The sequence below is a fragment of the Arabidopsis lyrata genome (assembly GCF_000004255.2).
Source record: "Arabidopsis lyrata subsp. lyrata unplaced genomic scaffold ARALYscaffold_2, whole genome shotgun sequence".
Taxonomy (NCBI): Eukaryota; Viridiplantae; Streptophyta; class Magnoliopsida; order Brassicales; family Brassicaceae; genus Arabidopsis; species Arabidopsis lyrata.
Genome location: NW_003302554.1, coordinates 7,378,944 through 7,397,748, shown reverse-complemented (window position 1 = coordinate 7,397,748; position 18,805 = coordinate 7,378,944). Strand labels below are relative to the sequence as shown.

The 18,805-nt window shown below is 36.1% G+C and overlaps 2 protein-coding genes across 3 annotated transcripts; one reads left to right on the top strand and one right to left on the bottom strand.

Moving 5' to 3' along the window:
- The first annotated feature begins 5,345 nt into the window (after positions 1 to 5,345).
- Positions 5,346 to 7,226, top strand: LOC9322832 (ammonium transporter 1 member 2). Its single transcript, XM_002888240.2, has one exon. It carries the CDS (start codon positions 5,487 to 5,489, stop codon positions 7,029 to 7,031), a length of 1,545 nt encoding a protein of 514 aa, XP_002888286.1. The 5' UTR covers positions 5,346 to 5,486; the 3' UTR covers positions 7,032 to 7,226.
- An 8,576-nt stretch (positions 7,227 to 15,802) lies between these two features.
- Positions 15,803 to 17,862, bottom strand: LOC9324349 (photosynthetic NDH subunit of subcomplex B 2, chloroplastic). 2 transcript variants are annotated; one of them, XM_021035692.1, is made up of 4 exons: positions 17,332 to 17,862; positions 16,821 to 17,260; positions 16,721 to 16,776; positions 15,955 to 16,142 (listed from the first exon to the last, which is right to left on the bottom strand). In XM_021035692.1, exons 1-4 carry the CDS (start codon positions 17,749 to 17,751, stop codon positions 15,955 to 15,957), a joined length of 1,104 nt encoding a protein of 367 aa, XP_020891351.1. In that variant the 5' UTR covers positions 17,752 to 17,862. The 2 variants fall into 2 exon arrangements, with proteins under 2 accessions (XP_002886764.1, XP_020891351.1); XM_002886718.2 differs by lacking the exon at positions 16,721 to 16,776 and having other exon boundaries at positions 15,803 to 16,142; positions 16,826 to 17,260; positions 17,332 to 17,858.
- Between the last annotated feature and the right edge of the window lie 943 nt (positions 17,863 to 18,805).

Sequence of the window (18,805 nt, the reverse complement as noted above, 5' to 3'; positions counted from 1 at the left end):
TGATTGAACAAACCCCAGTCCAAGAAGTGTAGATGAAAACTTGAGATACCACTGTCTAGAGGCTTGTTTGAGACCATACAATGATTTTTTTAACTTGCAAACTGCACCTGGAGGAAGAGAGTCCCCCTTTCTTGATGCGTACCCTTGTGGAAGATGCATATAAATTTCCTCATCTAGATCACCATTGAGAAAAGCATTAGAGATGTCAAGTTGAGTAAGAGACCATTTAAAAATGGCTGCAAGACCCAAAAGAAGCTTCACTGAATTGAGCTTAGCAACAGGAGAGAATGTATCATTATAGTCAATTCCTTCTTTCTGGATATAGCCTTTCGCAACGAGACGAGCTTCATATCCCTCTATACTGCCATCAGAATTGTACTTTATCTTAAAAATTCAACGACAACCAATGCACTGTTTTCCTGCAGGTAAAGCACAGACTTCCCAAGTATGCGTACCTTCCAAAGAATCAAACTCCGCACCCATAGCATTACGCCAAATCTGAAGTTTCTCTGCCTCAGTATAGGATGAGGGTTCTTTGGTTTTATCAAGGCAAGCTAAAAAAGCAAGATAGGGAGCTGTGATTTTATCATATGAAAGAAATTTTCTGATTTCATGAGAGGTTGAAGACATCACTGAATTACAGTAATAATCTTGAAGATAAGTAGGTTTTTTAACCTTCCTATGCGATGTTTGAACAGAAGGTTCAGGGACATTATTAATAGGATTTACAGAAGGCAAAATCTCTATTGAAGATAATGAATCTGAAGGATTAACATTATCAGAAGTATGATGTGGCATAGGAGGTGTTGAATTCAGATCTGGGAAGAAATTTTTATCTTCTTGAGACAAATCTGATCCAAGGAAAGGAAAGAGCTCTTCATGGAATACAACATGTCTAGAGATAATAATTGAATGTGTCTCTAAATCTAAGAGTTTGTATTCCTAATACGCATTAGGATATCCTATGAAAGCACAAGCTTTGGCTCTAGGAGAGAATTTATGTCTACCTTGGGAAGAGGTGGGCATAACAAAGACAGCCAAAGACTTTGATGTCATCATATATTGGCAGTGTCTTTGTTAACACCTCAAAAGGACATTTGTCTTCTAGAACAGGAGCAGGAAGGCGATTAATGAGATGAACTGTAGTGAGAATGCAGTCACCCCAATAAGATAGAGGGATATGAGATTGAAAGTAAAGAGATCTTGCAACATTTAGGATATGTTGGTGTTTTCTCTCAACAACAGAATTTTGTTGAGGGGTTTCAGGACAAGAATGATAAGGAACAATGCCTTTAGAATGATAAAATTGAGTGAAGTTTAATTCGGGAGCATTGTCAGATCTACCCCTCTAACAGTAGTTTCAAATTGATTTTCTACCATAAGGATGAAATTGGGAAATACAGTGAGAACATCAGACTTATTTCTTAAGAGATAAACCCATGTAGCCCTAGAATAATCATCTACAATGGTTAAGAAATATCTATAGCCATCATGTGTTGGAATAGAGAAGGGACCCCAAGTGTCTATATGAATTAAATCAAAAGGTCTTGCACTTCTATTATTATGAGAGATAAAAGGAAGATGTTTTTGTTTTGATATATGACAGATTTTACAATGGAAATCTGTAACATTTTTCTGTTTTGGAAAAGATAAAAGAGAAGACATAGGTTGCAGTTTTTGACCAGAAGGGTGTCCTAGTCTTTTATGCCACAAATCATGACTAGTGACAGAAGCTACTGTAAAAGAAGATTCTTTACCTGGATGAGAAAGAGACTCTAGATCCAGAATGTAAAGATTTGCTATCTGCTTACCCATTCCAACCATTAATTCCCGTGTAGGATCCTGAAGAACACATGAAGTTTGATCAAACCAAATTCTACATCCCATACTCTTAGTTAATGAGCTGACACTAAGAAGGTTGAACTTGAATTGAGGAATAAAAAGAACATCATGAAGGATGAGATGTCTACCCAGATGAACTGATCACACAATGCTCACACGAATTCCATTTGGCAAGGAAACAGTAGTGTTTTGGAGATAATGAAAAGAAGAAAAGGAGTGTTTATCATGACAAATGTGATTGGTTGCTCCTGTATCTATGACCCAAGTTTGAATAGCAGTGATGTTGCTATCTAGAGAACAGACATAAGGCCTAGCAATTCCGGCAAAAGAACAAATGATAGAAGGATAAAAATTACTGGATATTGGGCAAACTGTGGAAGAAGAAGAAGGATCAGAAGATACTGAGACAGAGTGCACTTCAGGTTGAGCGGGAGTACTAGGAGGTTGCAGCTTGGAACTAAGGAAAGACACAAGTTGTTGAATCTGAGAAGTAGTCAAATCATTACTACCTGTATCAGTAGGCATTGGAGAGTCTTCTGACATGGATCCAACTGCAGAATTAGCCAAAACAGAACTTGGAGGCTTCACAAACTTCTGCTTGGACTTGAAAGAAGTAGGATAACCATGCTTCTTGTAACATGTATCTTCAACATGACCAACACGACTGCAGTATGTGCAAACTGGTCTTTCTTTCCTTTGAAACTGAGTGCCTCCAGTAGAACCATTCTGAGAAGACTGATGAGAAACAACAAAAGCTGATGAGTCCATTCCCAGAGCAGTAGAAATTCTTGCTGATCTCTGTGTTTCATCTTGATCAATCATATTGTAAACTTCAGAGTGAGAAGGCAAGGTTTTCTTCATGAGAATTTGACTCCTAACAGCATCATAACAATCATTGAGTCCCATAAGGAAATCAATTACCCGATTGGTTTCTCTCTTAGATAGAAGATCTTCAACAGTGCGTGGTACAACCTGAAGACTGGCAAATTCTTCCCAAAGTATCTGAGTTTGAGTATGATAGGATGAGAGATCCAAAGTACCTTGGCGCAAAGAGTGAATTTGTTGACGCAACTTGTAGAGACGCGGAAGACTTGACTTGTGGAACCGTGTATGCAAATCTTTCCAGATTCCTGCAGCTGTAGGGAAGTACAAGATACTGGTGTAGATCTGCTTAGAAACACTGTTTAAGAGCCACGACTTGACCATGATGTTACAACGGCGCCAAATCTTGCAATAATGATCATCATCTTCAGGTTTTGGAATCGATCCATCCACAAAACCGAGCTTATTCTTAGCTTCAATACTAGTAGTCATAGCTACGATCCAAGTGCTATAGTTATTTCCATCTAACACCACCGGAACTAAGACTAAACCAGGATGATCTGAGCTAAGAAGATGATAAGGACTGTGAGAGTTATCAGGAGAATCCGATACCTCAAAAAGACGTGACGCCGAATTAGACTGAGACGACGGATGAATCGCGGCATGAGTAGAGGATCCTGGACCTCCAATCGGAAAGGAAGAACCAGAAGACTTAGCGCAAGTCTTTGGTGAAGCAATCTTTGGTGAATCCGGTGATTTGCTGCGATGACAAGCTTTTCCGTTTCGTTTTCCCATTGAAAATCAAATCAGCTGAAGCTAATTCGCACAGGAGACGAAGAGAGACGATCGACGAAGCTCTGGAACAAACAAAGAGAACGATGAGAAGCGATCTCCGGCGAGATCAGATCGCGAAAGTTTGTTGGACGACTGAGATCGAGATATTATGCTCTGATACCATATTAGTAAAATAAACTCATTCTCATTAATTAACAAAATAATACAATGGAGGGTTTATATACATTTACCAAGGCCTAAACCATAAGCCACTAAACCAGAATTAGAAGATTGGTTTATACAATACCAATCTGTACAGACTCTCTATACTAAGTATATACAAATGAGTACTATATACAATAATAACTTACAACACATTTGTGTGATTAATTAGAAAGAAAAAAAAAATAGCGCCAACACTTACACAGCATCAATAATGTTCATATATATAGCTTATTTAAGTCGAATTACGTAGTATAATTTAATTCAGTTGTGAAGTAGTTGTAGTCAAGTTGAAAAGAATTTATATATTTAATCTAGCGTGATAATGTTATAACTATTTGAGAGATCGTCCTTGCCCCCTATATCACATTCATCTAGATGATACATCATTCATGATTCTATATATCTATTGACTTCATCGATACAAACAAAATGTATTTTTCAATCGAATTCTCCTTTGTTAGCTTCTTTTTGCCCGGTTTGGCTAAATCGAGTCCTTCCTTTGATTTAATAAGTAAAGCTGCAAAGGTGACATAAGAACATCTCTTCGTTCTCAAAAAAATATATTTTACGAGCATTATATTTCGTAATTTATACTATTCACCAATATAATATATATAATGTATACTATTTTTGAACAAACAAATACAGCTATCTTTTTCCTATTATATTCACTACAAATCTTGTTTGTAGTGGAAACAAGTTTAAAACAAAAGAAATGGTATATCTTAAAGGTTGATATAAAAAAAATTAATAGAAACCTGAGTATTTTTCTAAGTAGATATATCATTAAAAGTATTTACGTGGAACTTTTATAATTAATTTACAGTCAATAACTAAATGAGGTGGATATTCTAATTTTTTTTTTCATTTGTGTCCGGAATGATTTTTTTTCAAAATATATATAGAAAATATACTTATGTTTTTGGATCGAGAGAATATATTTATTTGTCCACTTGTAGAAAACCTTTACGATAACACTATATGTACCTATGCATTTTTTTTTCTTTTGATGATATAACACTATAACTATAACTATAATCAAGTTTTTTTAATTTGGAAAATACTAAAAGTATGTTTGCCTAATTTCCCCATATCTATATACATATATAGAACCAATGACGATTTTTAGATTAAGAACATTAACTAGTTCAGTTAAAATATTGAGTTGGAAAAAGAGATATAAATTCATTTAAAGAATCATATCGTCATCTGCTTTAACTTGTTCTTGAACGTCGTACTTTTATGTAGCGATGTTTAATTAATTGAGTCTGATAAAGAAATGCTGACCCGAATCCTTATTAAACTAAAACAAACGATTCAAACACTAAACGAAATCTTATAAGATTATTATTTTTTCTTTGTATCCGTATAACCAAGACTAAATGCAAACAAAACCGATTGAAAATCTTATTGAAGACTTAAATATGTTTAAAATAATAATATGATCGATTTAAAACTGAATGGAAACTAAAACAAAACTACTATACCAAAACAATCATATTAATTTTAGTTTTAGTTTGATTACTACTTTTTAAAAATCTAAAACCTGAAAAATCCAACATAAATATGGATCTAACGTCTGTATTTTGTTTTTTAAATCCAAACCGAAACCTGAGACATAGAATTTTAAAATTAATAAAACCTTTTTTAAACCTAGACGAAGAAGAGTAGTACCGCTACTTTTTTGTGATGTAACAAAATAAATATTAAAAATGGAATTTTTCCAATTTAAATACACCAAAGACACTCCCACCACAAGTACTCACTCAAGCTAATAACACATTACACAATCAATTACACTCTCTCTCCCCCTCCTCTCCACCATGGACACCGCAATCACCACATGCTCCGCCGTAGATCTAGCTGCCCTCCTATCCTCCTCTTCTAACTCAACTTCTTCCCTCGCTGCGGCAACCTTTTTATGCTCCCAAATTTCAAACATCTCCAACAAACTCTCCGACACAACTTTTGCCGTCGACAACACGTATCTCCTCTTCTCCGCCTACCTCGTCTTTGCTATGCAGCTCGGTTTCGCCATGCTTTGTGCCGGCTCAGTCCGAGCCAAGAACACTATGAACATCATGCTTACTAATGTCCTTGACGCTACTGCTGGAGCCATCTCTTACTACCTCTTCGGATTCGCATTCGCCTTTGGTACACCTTCCAACGGCTTCATTGGCCGCCACCATAGCTTTTTCGCTTTAAGCTCTTACCCTGAACGCTCTGGCTCCGACTTCAGCTTTTTCCTCTACCAATGGGCTTTTGCCATAGCCGCGGCGGGAATCACCAGCGGCTCCATCGCCGAGCGAACCCAATTCGTTGCTTACCTTATCTACTCTACTTTCTTGACAGGCTTTGTTTACCCGACCGTCTCACACTGGTTCTGGTCGAGTGATGGTTGGGCTAGCGCGTCCCGGTCTGACAACAATCTCTTGTTTGGCTCAGGTGCTATTGATTTCGCAGGTTCAGGAGTTGTTCACATGGTAGGTGGAATTGCCGGTTTATGGGGAGCGTTAGTAGAAGGACCACGAATAGGTAGATTTGACCGGTCAGGCCGGTCCGTGGCTTTACGTGGTCACAGTGCGTCCCTTGTCGTCCTTGGTACCTTCTTGTTGTGGTTTGGATGGTACGGGTTTAACCCTGGTTCCTTTTTAACCATTTTAAAAGGCTATGATAAGTCTCGCCCATATTATGGTCAATGGAGCGCTGTAGGTCGCACCGCGGTCACCACAACGCTTTCTGGCTGCACCGCTGCGTTGACCACTCTATTTAGTAAACGACTCTTAGCAGGCCACTGGAACGTCATTGATGTGTGCAACGGATTACTAGGCGGCTTCGCAGCTATAACCTCCGGATGTGCCGTGGTGGAGCCGTGGGCTGCTATAGTATGTGGCTCCGTGGCATCATGGGTTTTAATCGGATTTAACTTGCTTGCCAAGAAACTTAAATACGACGACCCACTTGAGGCTGCTCAGCTCCACGGTGGATGTGGAGCATGGGGGTTGATCTTTACCGGGCTGTTCGCAAGCAAACAATACGTCAACGAGGTTTACTCCGGCGATAGGCCTTATGGACTGTTGATGGGCGGGGGAGGAAAACTGCTAGCCGCGCAAATCGTTCAGATCATTGTGATCGTTGGGTGGGTAACGGTGACGATGGGACCTTTGTTTTATGGGTTACATAAGATGAATCTTTTGAGGATATCAGCAGAAGATGAGATGGCTGGAATGGACATGACCCGTCATGGAGGATTTGCTTACGCATACAATGACGAAGACGACGTGTCGACTAAACCTTGGGGTCATCTGGCTGGAAGAGTCGAGCCTACAAGCCGGAGCTCGACTCCTACACCGACCCTGACTGTTTGATTGGAGAATTGAGTGGTCCCAAACGAGTCAGTTTTAATGTGGTGAAGACAAGAGTTCGGGCACCAAACATGTTGGACGCATCTTTCTGTATTTTTCGTCTTTTTTTTTTTTACTTTTCTTTGTTAATCACTCTGTTGTGGATAGATAGTGTTGAACTTTTAACAATAACATGATCAGTATGTCTTTTTAATTAAAGTGAACGTTTGCGGAAAACGGCCAAAATCAACCCCAACTATTTTCATGCGGCCTTTTTCAACATAAACTTTGACCCCCTGCACTTATCAATCTGAACCCTCGTGAATTTCAAATAACAAGCCTGAACTATGTAACTGTTAGCCAATTTTAACATATACATGTTATTATATAATGTAACAAACATTAATTATGTAAACTTTAAACTATTGAATAAAATGAATGATTCATATACAAAAGAACAGATAATTACGGCTTAACAATTCTAATCGACATTAACAAATACAAAAAAAATTAGGTTGAAATTGGCTAATGGTTACATAGTTCAGGTTTGTTATTTGAAAGTTATGTGGGTTCGGGCTGATATGTGCATGGGGTCAGAGTTTAGGTTGAAAAAAGCCGCATGGAAATAGTTGGGGTTGATTTTAGCCGTTTTTCCGTGAACGTTTGGTATCAAAATTAAACGTTGGAAATAAAATCTGCATTTGAACGGCTCTTGAGAAATTTTAAATGTTAAGAAAGAAAAGAAAAATTTAATTTCTTGTACGATAGTATGTTTTGTTTTGATAAAAGGAACGTTAATAGAATGTTTTTTGGTAAAAGACCGTTAGAACTTAGAATGTTAATCACCAACGAAAATTAATCAGAATTGTCAAGTTTTATTAAAAACTGTTATAAAAGTCGTGAAAAGGAGGAATCGTAAAGTCGCAAAAGATGCGCACATGGGTTAAACGTTTCGTTATTTATTAATTTATGTGGAGCCCACCATCACTATGCACGCATAGTAATTTACTTTTTTACGCCTATATAAACGAACGAATTCGTTCGATGTAAAATCACATTTCATACTTCAACAATAAGAAGTTATAAGAACTTTCTCTCCTCCTCTCATCTCTTTATTTTCAGTATCCCGATCCTTCTGCGGGTATAATTCTTTCTCCATTATTTATATTTATATACACCATATAATAAAGTAATTATTATAACACGTTATCAGCACGATCACTCTATGATCGCTGAAAAAAAAATACGGTATTATACCGGGCAGTATGTCGCCTCGTTAAAAGAAAAAATATGAGAAAAAAAAAAGGGAGAAAAGAAAATTATATAAATAAATAAAAGAAACTATATGGTTGGCTGAGCCACCTGAAATTACTTCATGCACCATAATTAATTATTTTCTGTTAATGGTTGGTTGAGCCACCTGAAATTTTATTCACTGCTTTAAATATTTATTTCTGCTACCGGTCGGCTGAGCCGCCTTAATTTTATACACTGCTTTAAATATTTATTTCTGCTACCGGTCGGCTGAGCCGCCTTAATTTTATTCACTGCTTTAAATATTTATTTCTGCTATCGGTCGGCTGAGCCGCCACATATATATGTACTGTTTCTATGTGGATAATTCGTCACCATAATATCACTGTGAATTATTTGTTTATATTATGGTTTATTCACCTGTATAAATATTTTTATTTGAATCGATAATTTTTATCTGATTGATCTCTAATTTTTCAGATTAATTTTTTTAAAAATATTTTTCCGCCAACGGTCTCAAAGAAAAATTTCAAAATTTTTTCAAAGAATTCAACTTTTTCCAACGGCTAGGAATAGTATTTTTCAATCTATAAATTCATTCATTTTCTCATTCATTTCATCAAAACAAAATTTTTTCATCTCTCTAAAAAAAAAATCTCTCTGAAAAAAGAAGAAGAATTTTGAAGTTTTGAAGTTTTGAAGAATGTTTCGATTATTCTTAATATTTGTTTTTGGAATCATTATTATGTGTATTTATAATCTTTGCGTTGTAGATTTTACTCCGCAAGAATTTCGTTTGAATATTAGTTTATTTGTTTGTACGTTTTTTCTTTTTGTAATCGCTTGCATTATTAATGTAAACGGTTTATTTTAAATATGTTTTAAAATAAATTAAATAAAGATTTCTAATAATATTCCATGTTTTTATTTTAGAAAACAAATGGCAAACATTGAAAAGCTTAAGATCCAAGCGCTTCAAATCACTGGAGCAAATTACATAGCATGGACCACTGATGTGGAACTTCATTTAGATTCGCAGAATCTATTGGAGACGATAAAAGAGAAAAATGAATCACCTGCCAATGAAAAGGCAAAGGCGATAATTTTTCTAAGAAAGCATCTAGATGAAAATTTGATGCATGATTATGCAAATGTAAAAGACCCCGTGGAGTTGTGGAAAGCTTTAAAAAATAGGTTTGACAACCAGAAAGCAATAACTCTCCCACATGCCCTTGACGAATGGGCAAATTTGAGGTTCCTAGATTTTAACAAGGTAGCACAGTATAATTCTACCATGTTAAGAATCGTGGCTCAGTTGGAATACTGTGGTAAGAAAGTGAGCGAAGACGAAATGCTCAATAAAACCTACCTTACATTCCATAAGGAGCACTATGTTCTTGCAGAACAATACAGGAACTGCAAGTACAAAATGTTTTCCGAGCTGATTGTGGCGCTTATGATAGCAGAGAAGAATAATGAACTTCTCATCAAAAACCACAATGCTCGGCCTGCAGGAACCAAAGCATTCCCTGAAGTGAATGCAACGGATGTAAAAAATCCGGAGAAAAAGGATGTAAACTATCCCGAGAAAGGGAATCAATCATATCGGGGTCGTGGTGGTCGTTTTAATCGTGGGCGTGGAAGAAATTACAACTCACGTGGAAGGAGGTCGTTCAAATGGGTTCGTCCTCAAAATGATTCAAAAGGGAAGGAACACCAAGAAAATTCCACCCAGAAGAGTGAGAATGTGTGTTATAGATGTGGATCTAAGGGACATTGGGCCCGTACGTGTCGAACTCCTCCACATCTTTGTAAGTTGTACATGAATTCCACGAAAGGAAAAGGGAAAGAAGTCAATTTAGCAGAAAACTTCGAGGATACATCGTATCTCGATTCTCCCTCCTTTGCAAATGATTTGGATTAGACCGCTTTTGCGGTTAACTAAAGAGCTTGTATTGAGACTGCTGAAATAGTCTCTAGTTATGCCATATATATAATATTATGCTTTTGTTATTTTGAAAAATAATGTTGTTTTAACAACAATTTCATATATAATTATTGTGTGTTTTCCTTTCATGAATAAAATTTACTTTCATTTTATTGATGTTTATCTTAATCACAGAAATGGATGAAACAATCTCCAAGGAAATGGCTCAAGAAATTTGCATACCAGATAGTGGGACAACACACACTATTCTAAAGGACAAAAGATATTTCTCTAACTTAAAACCGACAAACATTATTGTCAATACAATATCAGGTCCTGTAGACGTGATTGAAGGAACTGGTATGGCCAACTTTATGTTGCCTAATGGAACCAAGTTTTCCATAAAAAATGCCTTGTATTCTCCAAAATCTAAAAGGAATTTGTTGAGTTTCAAAGACATATACCTTCAAGGATATGATACTCAGTCTGCAACTGAGAATGAAAAGAAGTATATGTACATAACTTCTGATAAATCGGGAAAAAGGCTTATATTGGAAAAATTTCCAAAACTTCCTTCAGGATTGCATTATACTCATATAAGTGCAATCGAATCGCATCTAGTGATTAAAAGAAATCCAGAAGATTTCACATTATGGCATGATCGCCTAGGTCATCCAGGCACCTCGATGATGCGAAAAATCATAGAGAGCTCACATGGACACCCATTGAAAATCCAGGAGATATATCATGGGAATAAAAAGACATGTGCTGCATGTTCTCTTGGAAAACTTATCATAAGGCCATCGCCAGCCAAAATTGATAAAGAATCACCAAAATTCCTTGAACGAATTCAAGGAGATATTTGTGGACCAATACATCCACCATGTGGACCATTCCACTATTTCATGGTATTAATTGACGCATCCAGCAGATGGTCACATGTTTGTCTATTATCATCTCGAAATATTGCATTTGCGAGATTTCTAACTCAAATAATCAAACTGAGGGCTCAGTTTTCTGATTACCCTATTAAGAGAGTTAGACTAGACAACGCTGGTGAATTCACATCCCAAGCATTCAATGATTATTGTATGGTAACGGGAATTGAAGTTGAACATTCTGTACCTCATGTTCATACACAAAATGGCTTGGCGGAATCATTAATTAAACGTCTGCAATTGATTGCAAGACCATTGATCATGAGATCAAAACTTCCAACCTCTGTATGGGGACATGCCATTTTGCATGCAGAAGCACTCATTCGGATAAGACCAAGTGCATACCATAAATACTCCCCACTACAGTTAGCATTTGGTCGAGAACCAAATATATCCCATCTAAGAATTTTTGGTTGTGCAGTGTATGTACCTATAGCACCACCACAACGTACAAAGATGGGACCACAAAGAAGGTTGGGAATATATATTGGCTGTGATTCTCCATCAATTATAAGATACCTAGAACCGCAGACTAGTGATGTCTTTACGGCACGATTTGCCGATTGTCACTTTGATGAGAAAGTATTCCCGGTTCTAGGGGGAGAAAATAAGCAAGTAGGGAAAGAAATCAAATGGTGTGTACCATCCCTGTTACACCTTGATCCTCCTACAAAACAGTCAGAAATAGAAGTTCGACGAATTGTGCATTTGCAAAGTATAGCAAATCAACTTCCCGATGCTTTTGCAGATACCAAAACGGTAACTAAATCATATATACCAGCTGCAAATGTCCCTGCTCGAATTGAAATTCCACAAGAAAGTGGAAAAGCAGATGATACACGTGAGTCTAAAACACGCTTGAAACGTGGTAGACCAGTTGGTACTAAGGATAAAAATCCTAGAAAACGAAAGGAAGTTGAAAAGCATGATATTCCCAAAATAGCAGAAAGCATTTTGGAAGAAACAAATCATGAGTCTAATGACAATGATGAGCATCATGAGCCTGAAGGAAATCATGAGATTTCTATCAACTATATCCATAATGGAAAGATCTGGGATCGAAATAAAATGGATGAAGTTGATGACGTTTTCTCATACCTTTTGTCAAAGGAAATTGATGAGGAAAACGAGGATCCAGAACCAAAGTCGGTATATGAATGTCAAAAGAGACATGACTGGATAAAATGGAAAGATGCAATACAAGTCGAACTTGATTCGCTCAATAAGCGAAATGTATTCGGACCTATCGTACTCACACCTGAAGATGTGAGACCGGTTGGATACAAGTGGGTTTTCGTTAGAAAACGAAATGAGAAAAATGAAATTACGAGATACAAGGCTCGTCTCGTAGCTCAAAGATTTTCTCAAAGACCCGGGATTGATTATGAGGAAACATATTCCCCCGTTATGGATGCAATAACGTTTAGATTCTTGATGAGTCTAGCGGCTGATAAAAATTTAGAAATGCGTCTCATGGATGTTGTTACAGCATATTTGTATGGATCATTAGATACAGATATCTATATGAGAGTTCCCGACGTGTTTAAGATGCCAGAAGCATTGAAATCTAAACCCAAAGAGTTATGTGCAATAAAGTTACAAAGATCATTATATGGGTTAAAGCAATCTGGGCGAATGTGGTATAATCGTCTCAGTGAACATTTAACGAAAGAAGGATACGTGAACGATCCTATATGCCCATGTGTTTTCATCAAGAAAACAAAATCCGGATTTGTGATAATCGCGGTATATGTTGATGATCTAAATATAATTGGGACTCAAGATGAAATACAGAAAGCAACAAACTATTTAAAAGGGGAATTCGAGATGAAAGATCTCGGACAAACAAAGTTTTGTCTTGGCCTACAAATTGAACATTCCCAAAAGGGTATATTTGTGCACCAATCCACGTATACTAAAAGAGTGCTAAAACGATTCAACATGGATAAGGCAACTCCTCTTAGTACTCCTATGGTCGTTAGATCACTTAACGTTGAGAGTGATCCATTTTGACCGCATGAGGAGAATGAAGAGATACTCGGTCCTGAAGTACCGTATCTAAGTGCAATTGGAGCCCTTATGTATCTTGCAAATTGCACTCGACCTGATATATCATTTTCAGTCAATCTTTTGGCTAGATTTAGTTCATCCCCTACACGAAGACATTGGAACGGAATTAAACATGTCTTTCGTTATCTTCAAGGGACTATTGATTTAGGGTTATTTTATCCTAAAAATATAAATGGTCAAATGATTGGTTTTGCAGATGCAGGATATTTATCAGATCCACACAAAGCTCGATCCCAAACAGGATACGTATTCACGATTGGAGGTACTGCTATATCATGGCGTTCTCAGAAGCAGACACTTGTAGCTACTTCTTCAAATCATGCTGAAATCATTGCACTCCATGAAGCGAGTAGAGAATGCGTGTGGCTACGATCAATAAGTCGACACATTCAAACGAGTAGTGGAATTCGTCTGAGTACGGAGCCAACTATCTTGTATGAAGACAATGCTGCATGTGTTGCTCAGACAAAGGAAGGATATATCAAAAGCGATAGAACCAAACATATCCCTCCGAAGTTCTTTTCATACACCCAAGAGCTCGTGAAGAATAAAGACATTGAAGTAAGATATGTCCGATCATCCGAGAATTCTGCGGATCTCTTCACGAAATCATTACCCACTTCTATATTCAAGAAACATGTTCATAACATTGGAATGCGTCGTCAACAAGACTTGTAAGTTATGATCCTGATCATTCGAGGGGGAGCTTGCGCGGTTGCACTCTTTTTACCTACTATGGTTTTTCCCACCGGGTTTTCCTAGAAAGGTTTTTAACGAGGCAACAGAAGACATTACGCAAGAGACATAGTGACACTGGTCTCCAAGGGGGAGTGTTATAAAAGTCGTGAAAAGGAGGAATCGTAAAATCGCAAAAGATGCGCACATGGGTTAAACTTTTCGTTATTTATTAATTTATGTGGAGCCCACCGTCACTATGCACGCATAGTAATTTACTTTTTTACGCCTATATAAACGAACGAATTCGTTCGATGTAAAATCACATTTCATACTTCAACAATAAGAAGTTATAAGAACTTTCTCTCCTCCTCTCATCTCTTTATTTTCAGTATCCCGATCCTTCTGCGGGTATAATTCTTTCTCCATTATTTATATTTATATACACCATATAATAAAGTAATTATTATAACAAAAACGAGTTTTTTGTTTACGAGCTTATCAAATTATCACTTACTGATCATAAGAAAGTTGTCTTGGGTCCTTATCGGTTATCACCACAGAATACGTAACCATGATTCTGGATTTGATATCATAACCTATGGATCTAGGCTTCTAGCTAAATCCATGCTATCCATTGGTTCAATGATTCATGTTCATTTCTGTTGATTGGTCGTCAAATTTTCTGAATAACTAATACTTTTAATATAAAATACAAAAATAAATAAATTCTTATTACTACTTTAGAAAACGGATGGTCCAGAGCCTCGGATGTACTTTATCCTTTTTCCCATTTGCCGTAAATTACCATTCATTTTATCATTTGCCTTCTCGTCCTCTCTTTTTTATCATCACCCATTTATTCACCATTAAAAGTTGATCTTATACTATAAAAAAATCTGGCTAGCTCCCACATAGATGTTTGTTTTCACATTATTTGTGTATTTTGTTGCTAATTAGGACTCTGATTAATGTATTTTGTTAATTAATATCGTGTTCATAATAATTTAGTTTTTTTTTTTTTTTTAAATGCATCATCATGCAAATCATAAACAAAATATAAAGTACGAGAGTCTTTGAATTGTTGGTAGATCCAAACCTCCGATTTAACGGCCATTGTCATACATTTTCTTCATTTCCACAACCCTAACCTCTTCATCGCACGATGAAATGTGAGATTAGAGAAGTCTTGAATTGGGAAAGATCGAAGAAGAGAGCAGAGAGAGTTAATATCGGATTTAAGACATCGTTGTTGGAGTTAGAATTTTTTTTACGATAGCGATCTTTGCAGACACGAGACGACGGCGATAGCGAAGAATTCATCTTTTTCGTGGTTGTGGAGTAGATTAGTTGCGGAAGTGGAGAATGATTTGGGTAAAAATGCAGAGATGAAAAAAATTGTACGAGAAAGATGGAGTTTTGATTGTATTAACGCCATTAATGTTATATAACCCATTTGTTACCACCGGACCACGCGTATGTCAGTTTTAGGTAAGAAGTCTCCGAGGTAAAGCGAAAAATTAAAAACTATTTCTCTTTTTGCCTTTTTGGGGGAAGGCTGTCGATCAATACAAACAGAGGTGTCGATTAATGCATATAAGGTTGTCGATCAATTTTTTCAATGGCAGTGTTGTCTCATCTTGCCTTTGAAGGGGTTGTCGATCGATTCTAGAGGGGACTTTCGATCAACATTATTATTTTGCTGTAATATTTTTTTTTTTCAGTTTTCCTCAAAAACTCTATTATTTTTTCGAACCGTTCTACTACTTAACATGACTTAATAAAAAATAAAAAAATTTGATAAAACACAGAAAACATTAAAATAAGAGTGAGAAAGGTAAAAACTGTAACAGATCAATGTCTTATAAGTTTATTTAGTATGTGCAATATCACAAATCTTTTCGTACTTACTTAAAATTTACGTTATAAAATCAATAAAATAAAAATTTGCAACTCATATTTTCTGAGACAAAAAGAAATGACGACATCAATTTTGTTTTACTAATATAGAAGAAAAAATGGCAACAAAAATAGAGAAAAAAATGAAGAATACAGAACTATAGTTAATGAAATTTACAAATTATCATGCTCGATTACCATTGCTCCTCTCCATGTCTCTCCGGAGGCCACATCGACAGGAACGAGCATTGACGTTGGACCTGTGCACACGAAGTAATGTTGCTTCCCATACTTGTCCCACATCGATCCTGGGGATCCCACATACATCTCTTCGAACCCTATCCTTATCATCCTGAAAAACAATCCTCTTCCCTGCAAAATTCAAATTCCAAACTCATCAGATTCTATTGAGTTCATATTTAGCGTTAGAAAATCTCCCTTAAGCGCGCAATAAACTGAGATAGATAATTATATATAAGATAATTAAAGTTTTGTAAGACATCGTAGATAAAAAAAGAAAACATAAAAGTAACATGTTACATCCACATTGAGACTCTATATCAAGATTCAATATCTACCAAAATAAATTTTTGCATCTTGATGTTGTATTTGGATACACAGTTTTTTTTAGCTTCTTTTTCTTTCTGAGTTTGCTAGAAAATCTGAAAAAGTTATGAAAATTATGATATTGCTGACTTAAATTATAAAATGCCATTTCACGTTGATAGCGTTAAAACCTTTATTCCATAATTTTAACACGAAAGCGAAATTTTACAGTTTCAGCACCAGTATAGAGTTCTACAATTTTTGGACCAATTTTAGCGAAAAAACAGAATTCCACTAGAGTCAAAACGAAATTCTGATATTTTGTGTCAGGATGCGATTCATAAATTTTGGAAATTACTAATTTACACAAATGTATGATTTATTCAAAATATATATTTTAGTACTAAATGAGTTGGAAATTTCTTTTGGTATATTTTTTTTCGCATCCAAGTGCAGAAACGAATGGTACCATGATATATCATAGAGAATACAAATTGGCATTGATTTACCTGATCTATAGTTTCAAATTTTGAAGGTGGAGTGTTATAGACTGCCTTTAATCTCTCAGCTGGAGGAGCACCATATATTCTACTCATCTTTTTCTCAAGAAGTGTAATAACAGAATCTTCTACCGCCCAAATCCCCGGCTTTTCCCCTTCGTCCGACCCAAACCACCCGGAAGAGTCCGCCTTCATTGCCTCGGAAGGAGACAAGAGCTCAAAAGGCGATGACAAAGGCGGGTTGGGGCAATAAGAGCATCCCTTTAGTCCTTGAATTCCTGCCCCACTCCGTTTCTTGAACCTCAAGTAACTCATAATCCCTGGTTTAAGGGTAACTGGTTTGCGACCATTGTTCTTCACCACCAGAGCAGTAGCCATGCTTACTGGATAGAGAGAGACGATATACGTTATGTCGAGAACCCCGGCCGTACAGCTAAGTTCGATCTGAGAACGTTCACAAATATTTCATCATTGTGTGGACAATATTTGACATATGGAGGTATTGAATCAATCACCTGAAGAGCATCAATGGCGTCTGAATCAGTATCCTTGACACTCCAATCATATCCTGAGATTACTGAAGACACTCCTTTTGGTCCATTAGGTTCTTCCCCGTTTACGATAACAAGACCAACCCCACCTCTGCTCTCATCACCATCAACTGTGTAAAGGACTTCCTCGAATCCCTCGTCTTTCCAATATACCTTTGGCTTATATGAAACCACATGAGCATCTGATAGACTCAGTTTTAATGAACTTCCATTTCTCACCTTAAGCTCTACCATAGGAATGTTGTTTGATTCCGAGAATTTTATGCCTTTTCGTCCGAATTTATCTTCAAGCCTCTCAATTATTGTCTGTGTCTGAGGAGCTGAAATTGAACTTCTTACGGCTTTTGGTTTTGGGAGCAAAGAGAAAGAGATAAGAGAAGCCATTGATGGAGAGTATGGAGAAGAAAAAGATAAGACAAATGAAGTTTGTAGTGGGCTGAGCCACCAACGAAAGTTAATCAGAATTGTCAAGCTTTATTATAAACGAGGTTTTTTTTTTTGTGGACGAGTTTATCAAATTATCATTTTCTGATCATAAGAAGTTGTCTTGGGTCCTTATCGTTATCACCACATAATACGTAACCATGATTCATTGGTTCACTGATTTATGTTCTTTTGTTTTGATTGGTCTTCAAATGTTCTGAATAATTAATGTTTATAAAATAAAATTCTTCTTACTACTTTTAGAAAACGGATGGTCCGGAGCCTCCGATGCACGGCTTTATCCTTTTTCCCATTTGCCATTAATTACCATTCAATTTTTTCCTATGCCTTGTCGTCCTCACTTTTTATCATCACCCATTTATATTCACCATTAAAAGTTGATCTTATGCTATATAAAAATCTGACTAGCTTCCAACTAGATGTTTATTATATGTGTATTTTGTTGCTAATTAGGACTCTGACTAATATATTTTGTTAATTAATATCGTGTTCTTAATAATCTAGTTTCTTTACAAAAGCGTCATCATAAACAAAACATAAAATACGAGAGTCTAAATGATAACGGTAAAATCTGTCTAATTATTTGTATTTTTAGAGGAATTTAACTAAATAATTAAGATTTTTTTTTTGGTAGTCAAATAATTAAGATTTTGAGTACTAGAAGAAAATTTTGACGAAATAACTAAAACATTATATGGTCAAATAACAACAAATAATAACGTAATAATTGAAATATTATTTATGAAAATAATAAAATAAAAATTATAATAAAATAATTTGTGTTTCAATTATACTTGATTTATTTCATAATTTTTGTTTGAAACTTTCATTTTACTATCATCATTGAAATTGAATTAGAATACAATTGTGGCTATAGATATTAAAAAATAAATTTGAGAGCAACAAAGACATCATAAATCAAACGAAAAAATATGCTCAAACGATATTTTGATATGAAAAACTTGGGTCTAGCATATGTCATTTTGGGTATAAA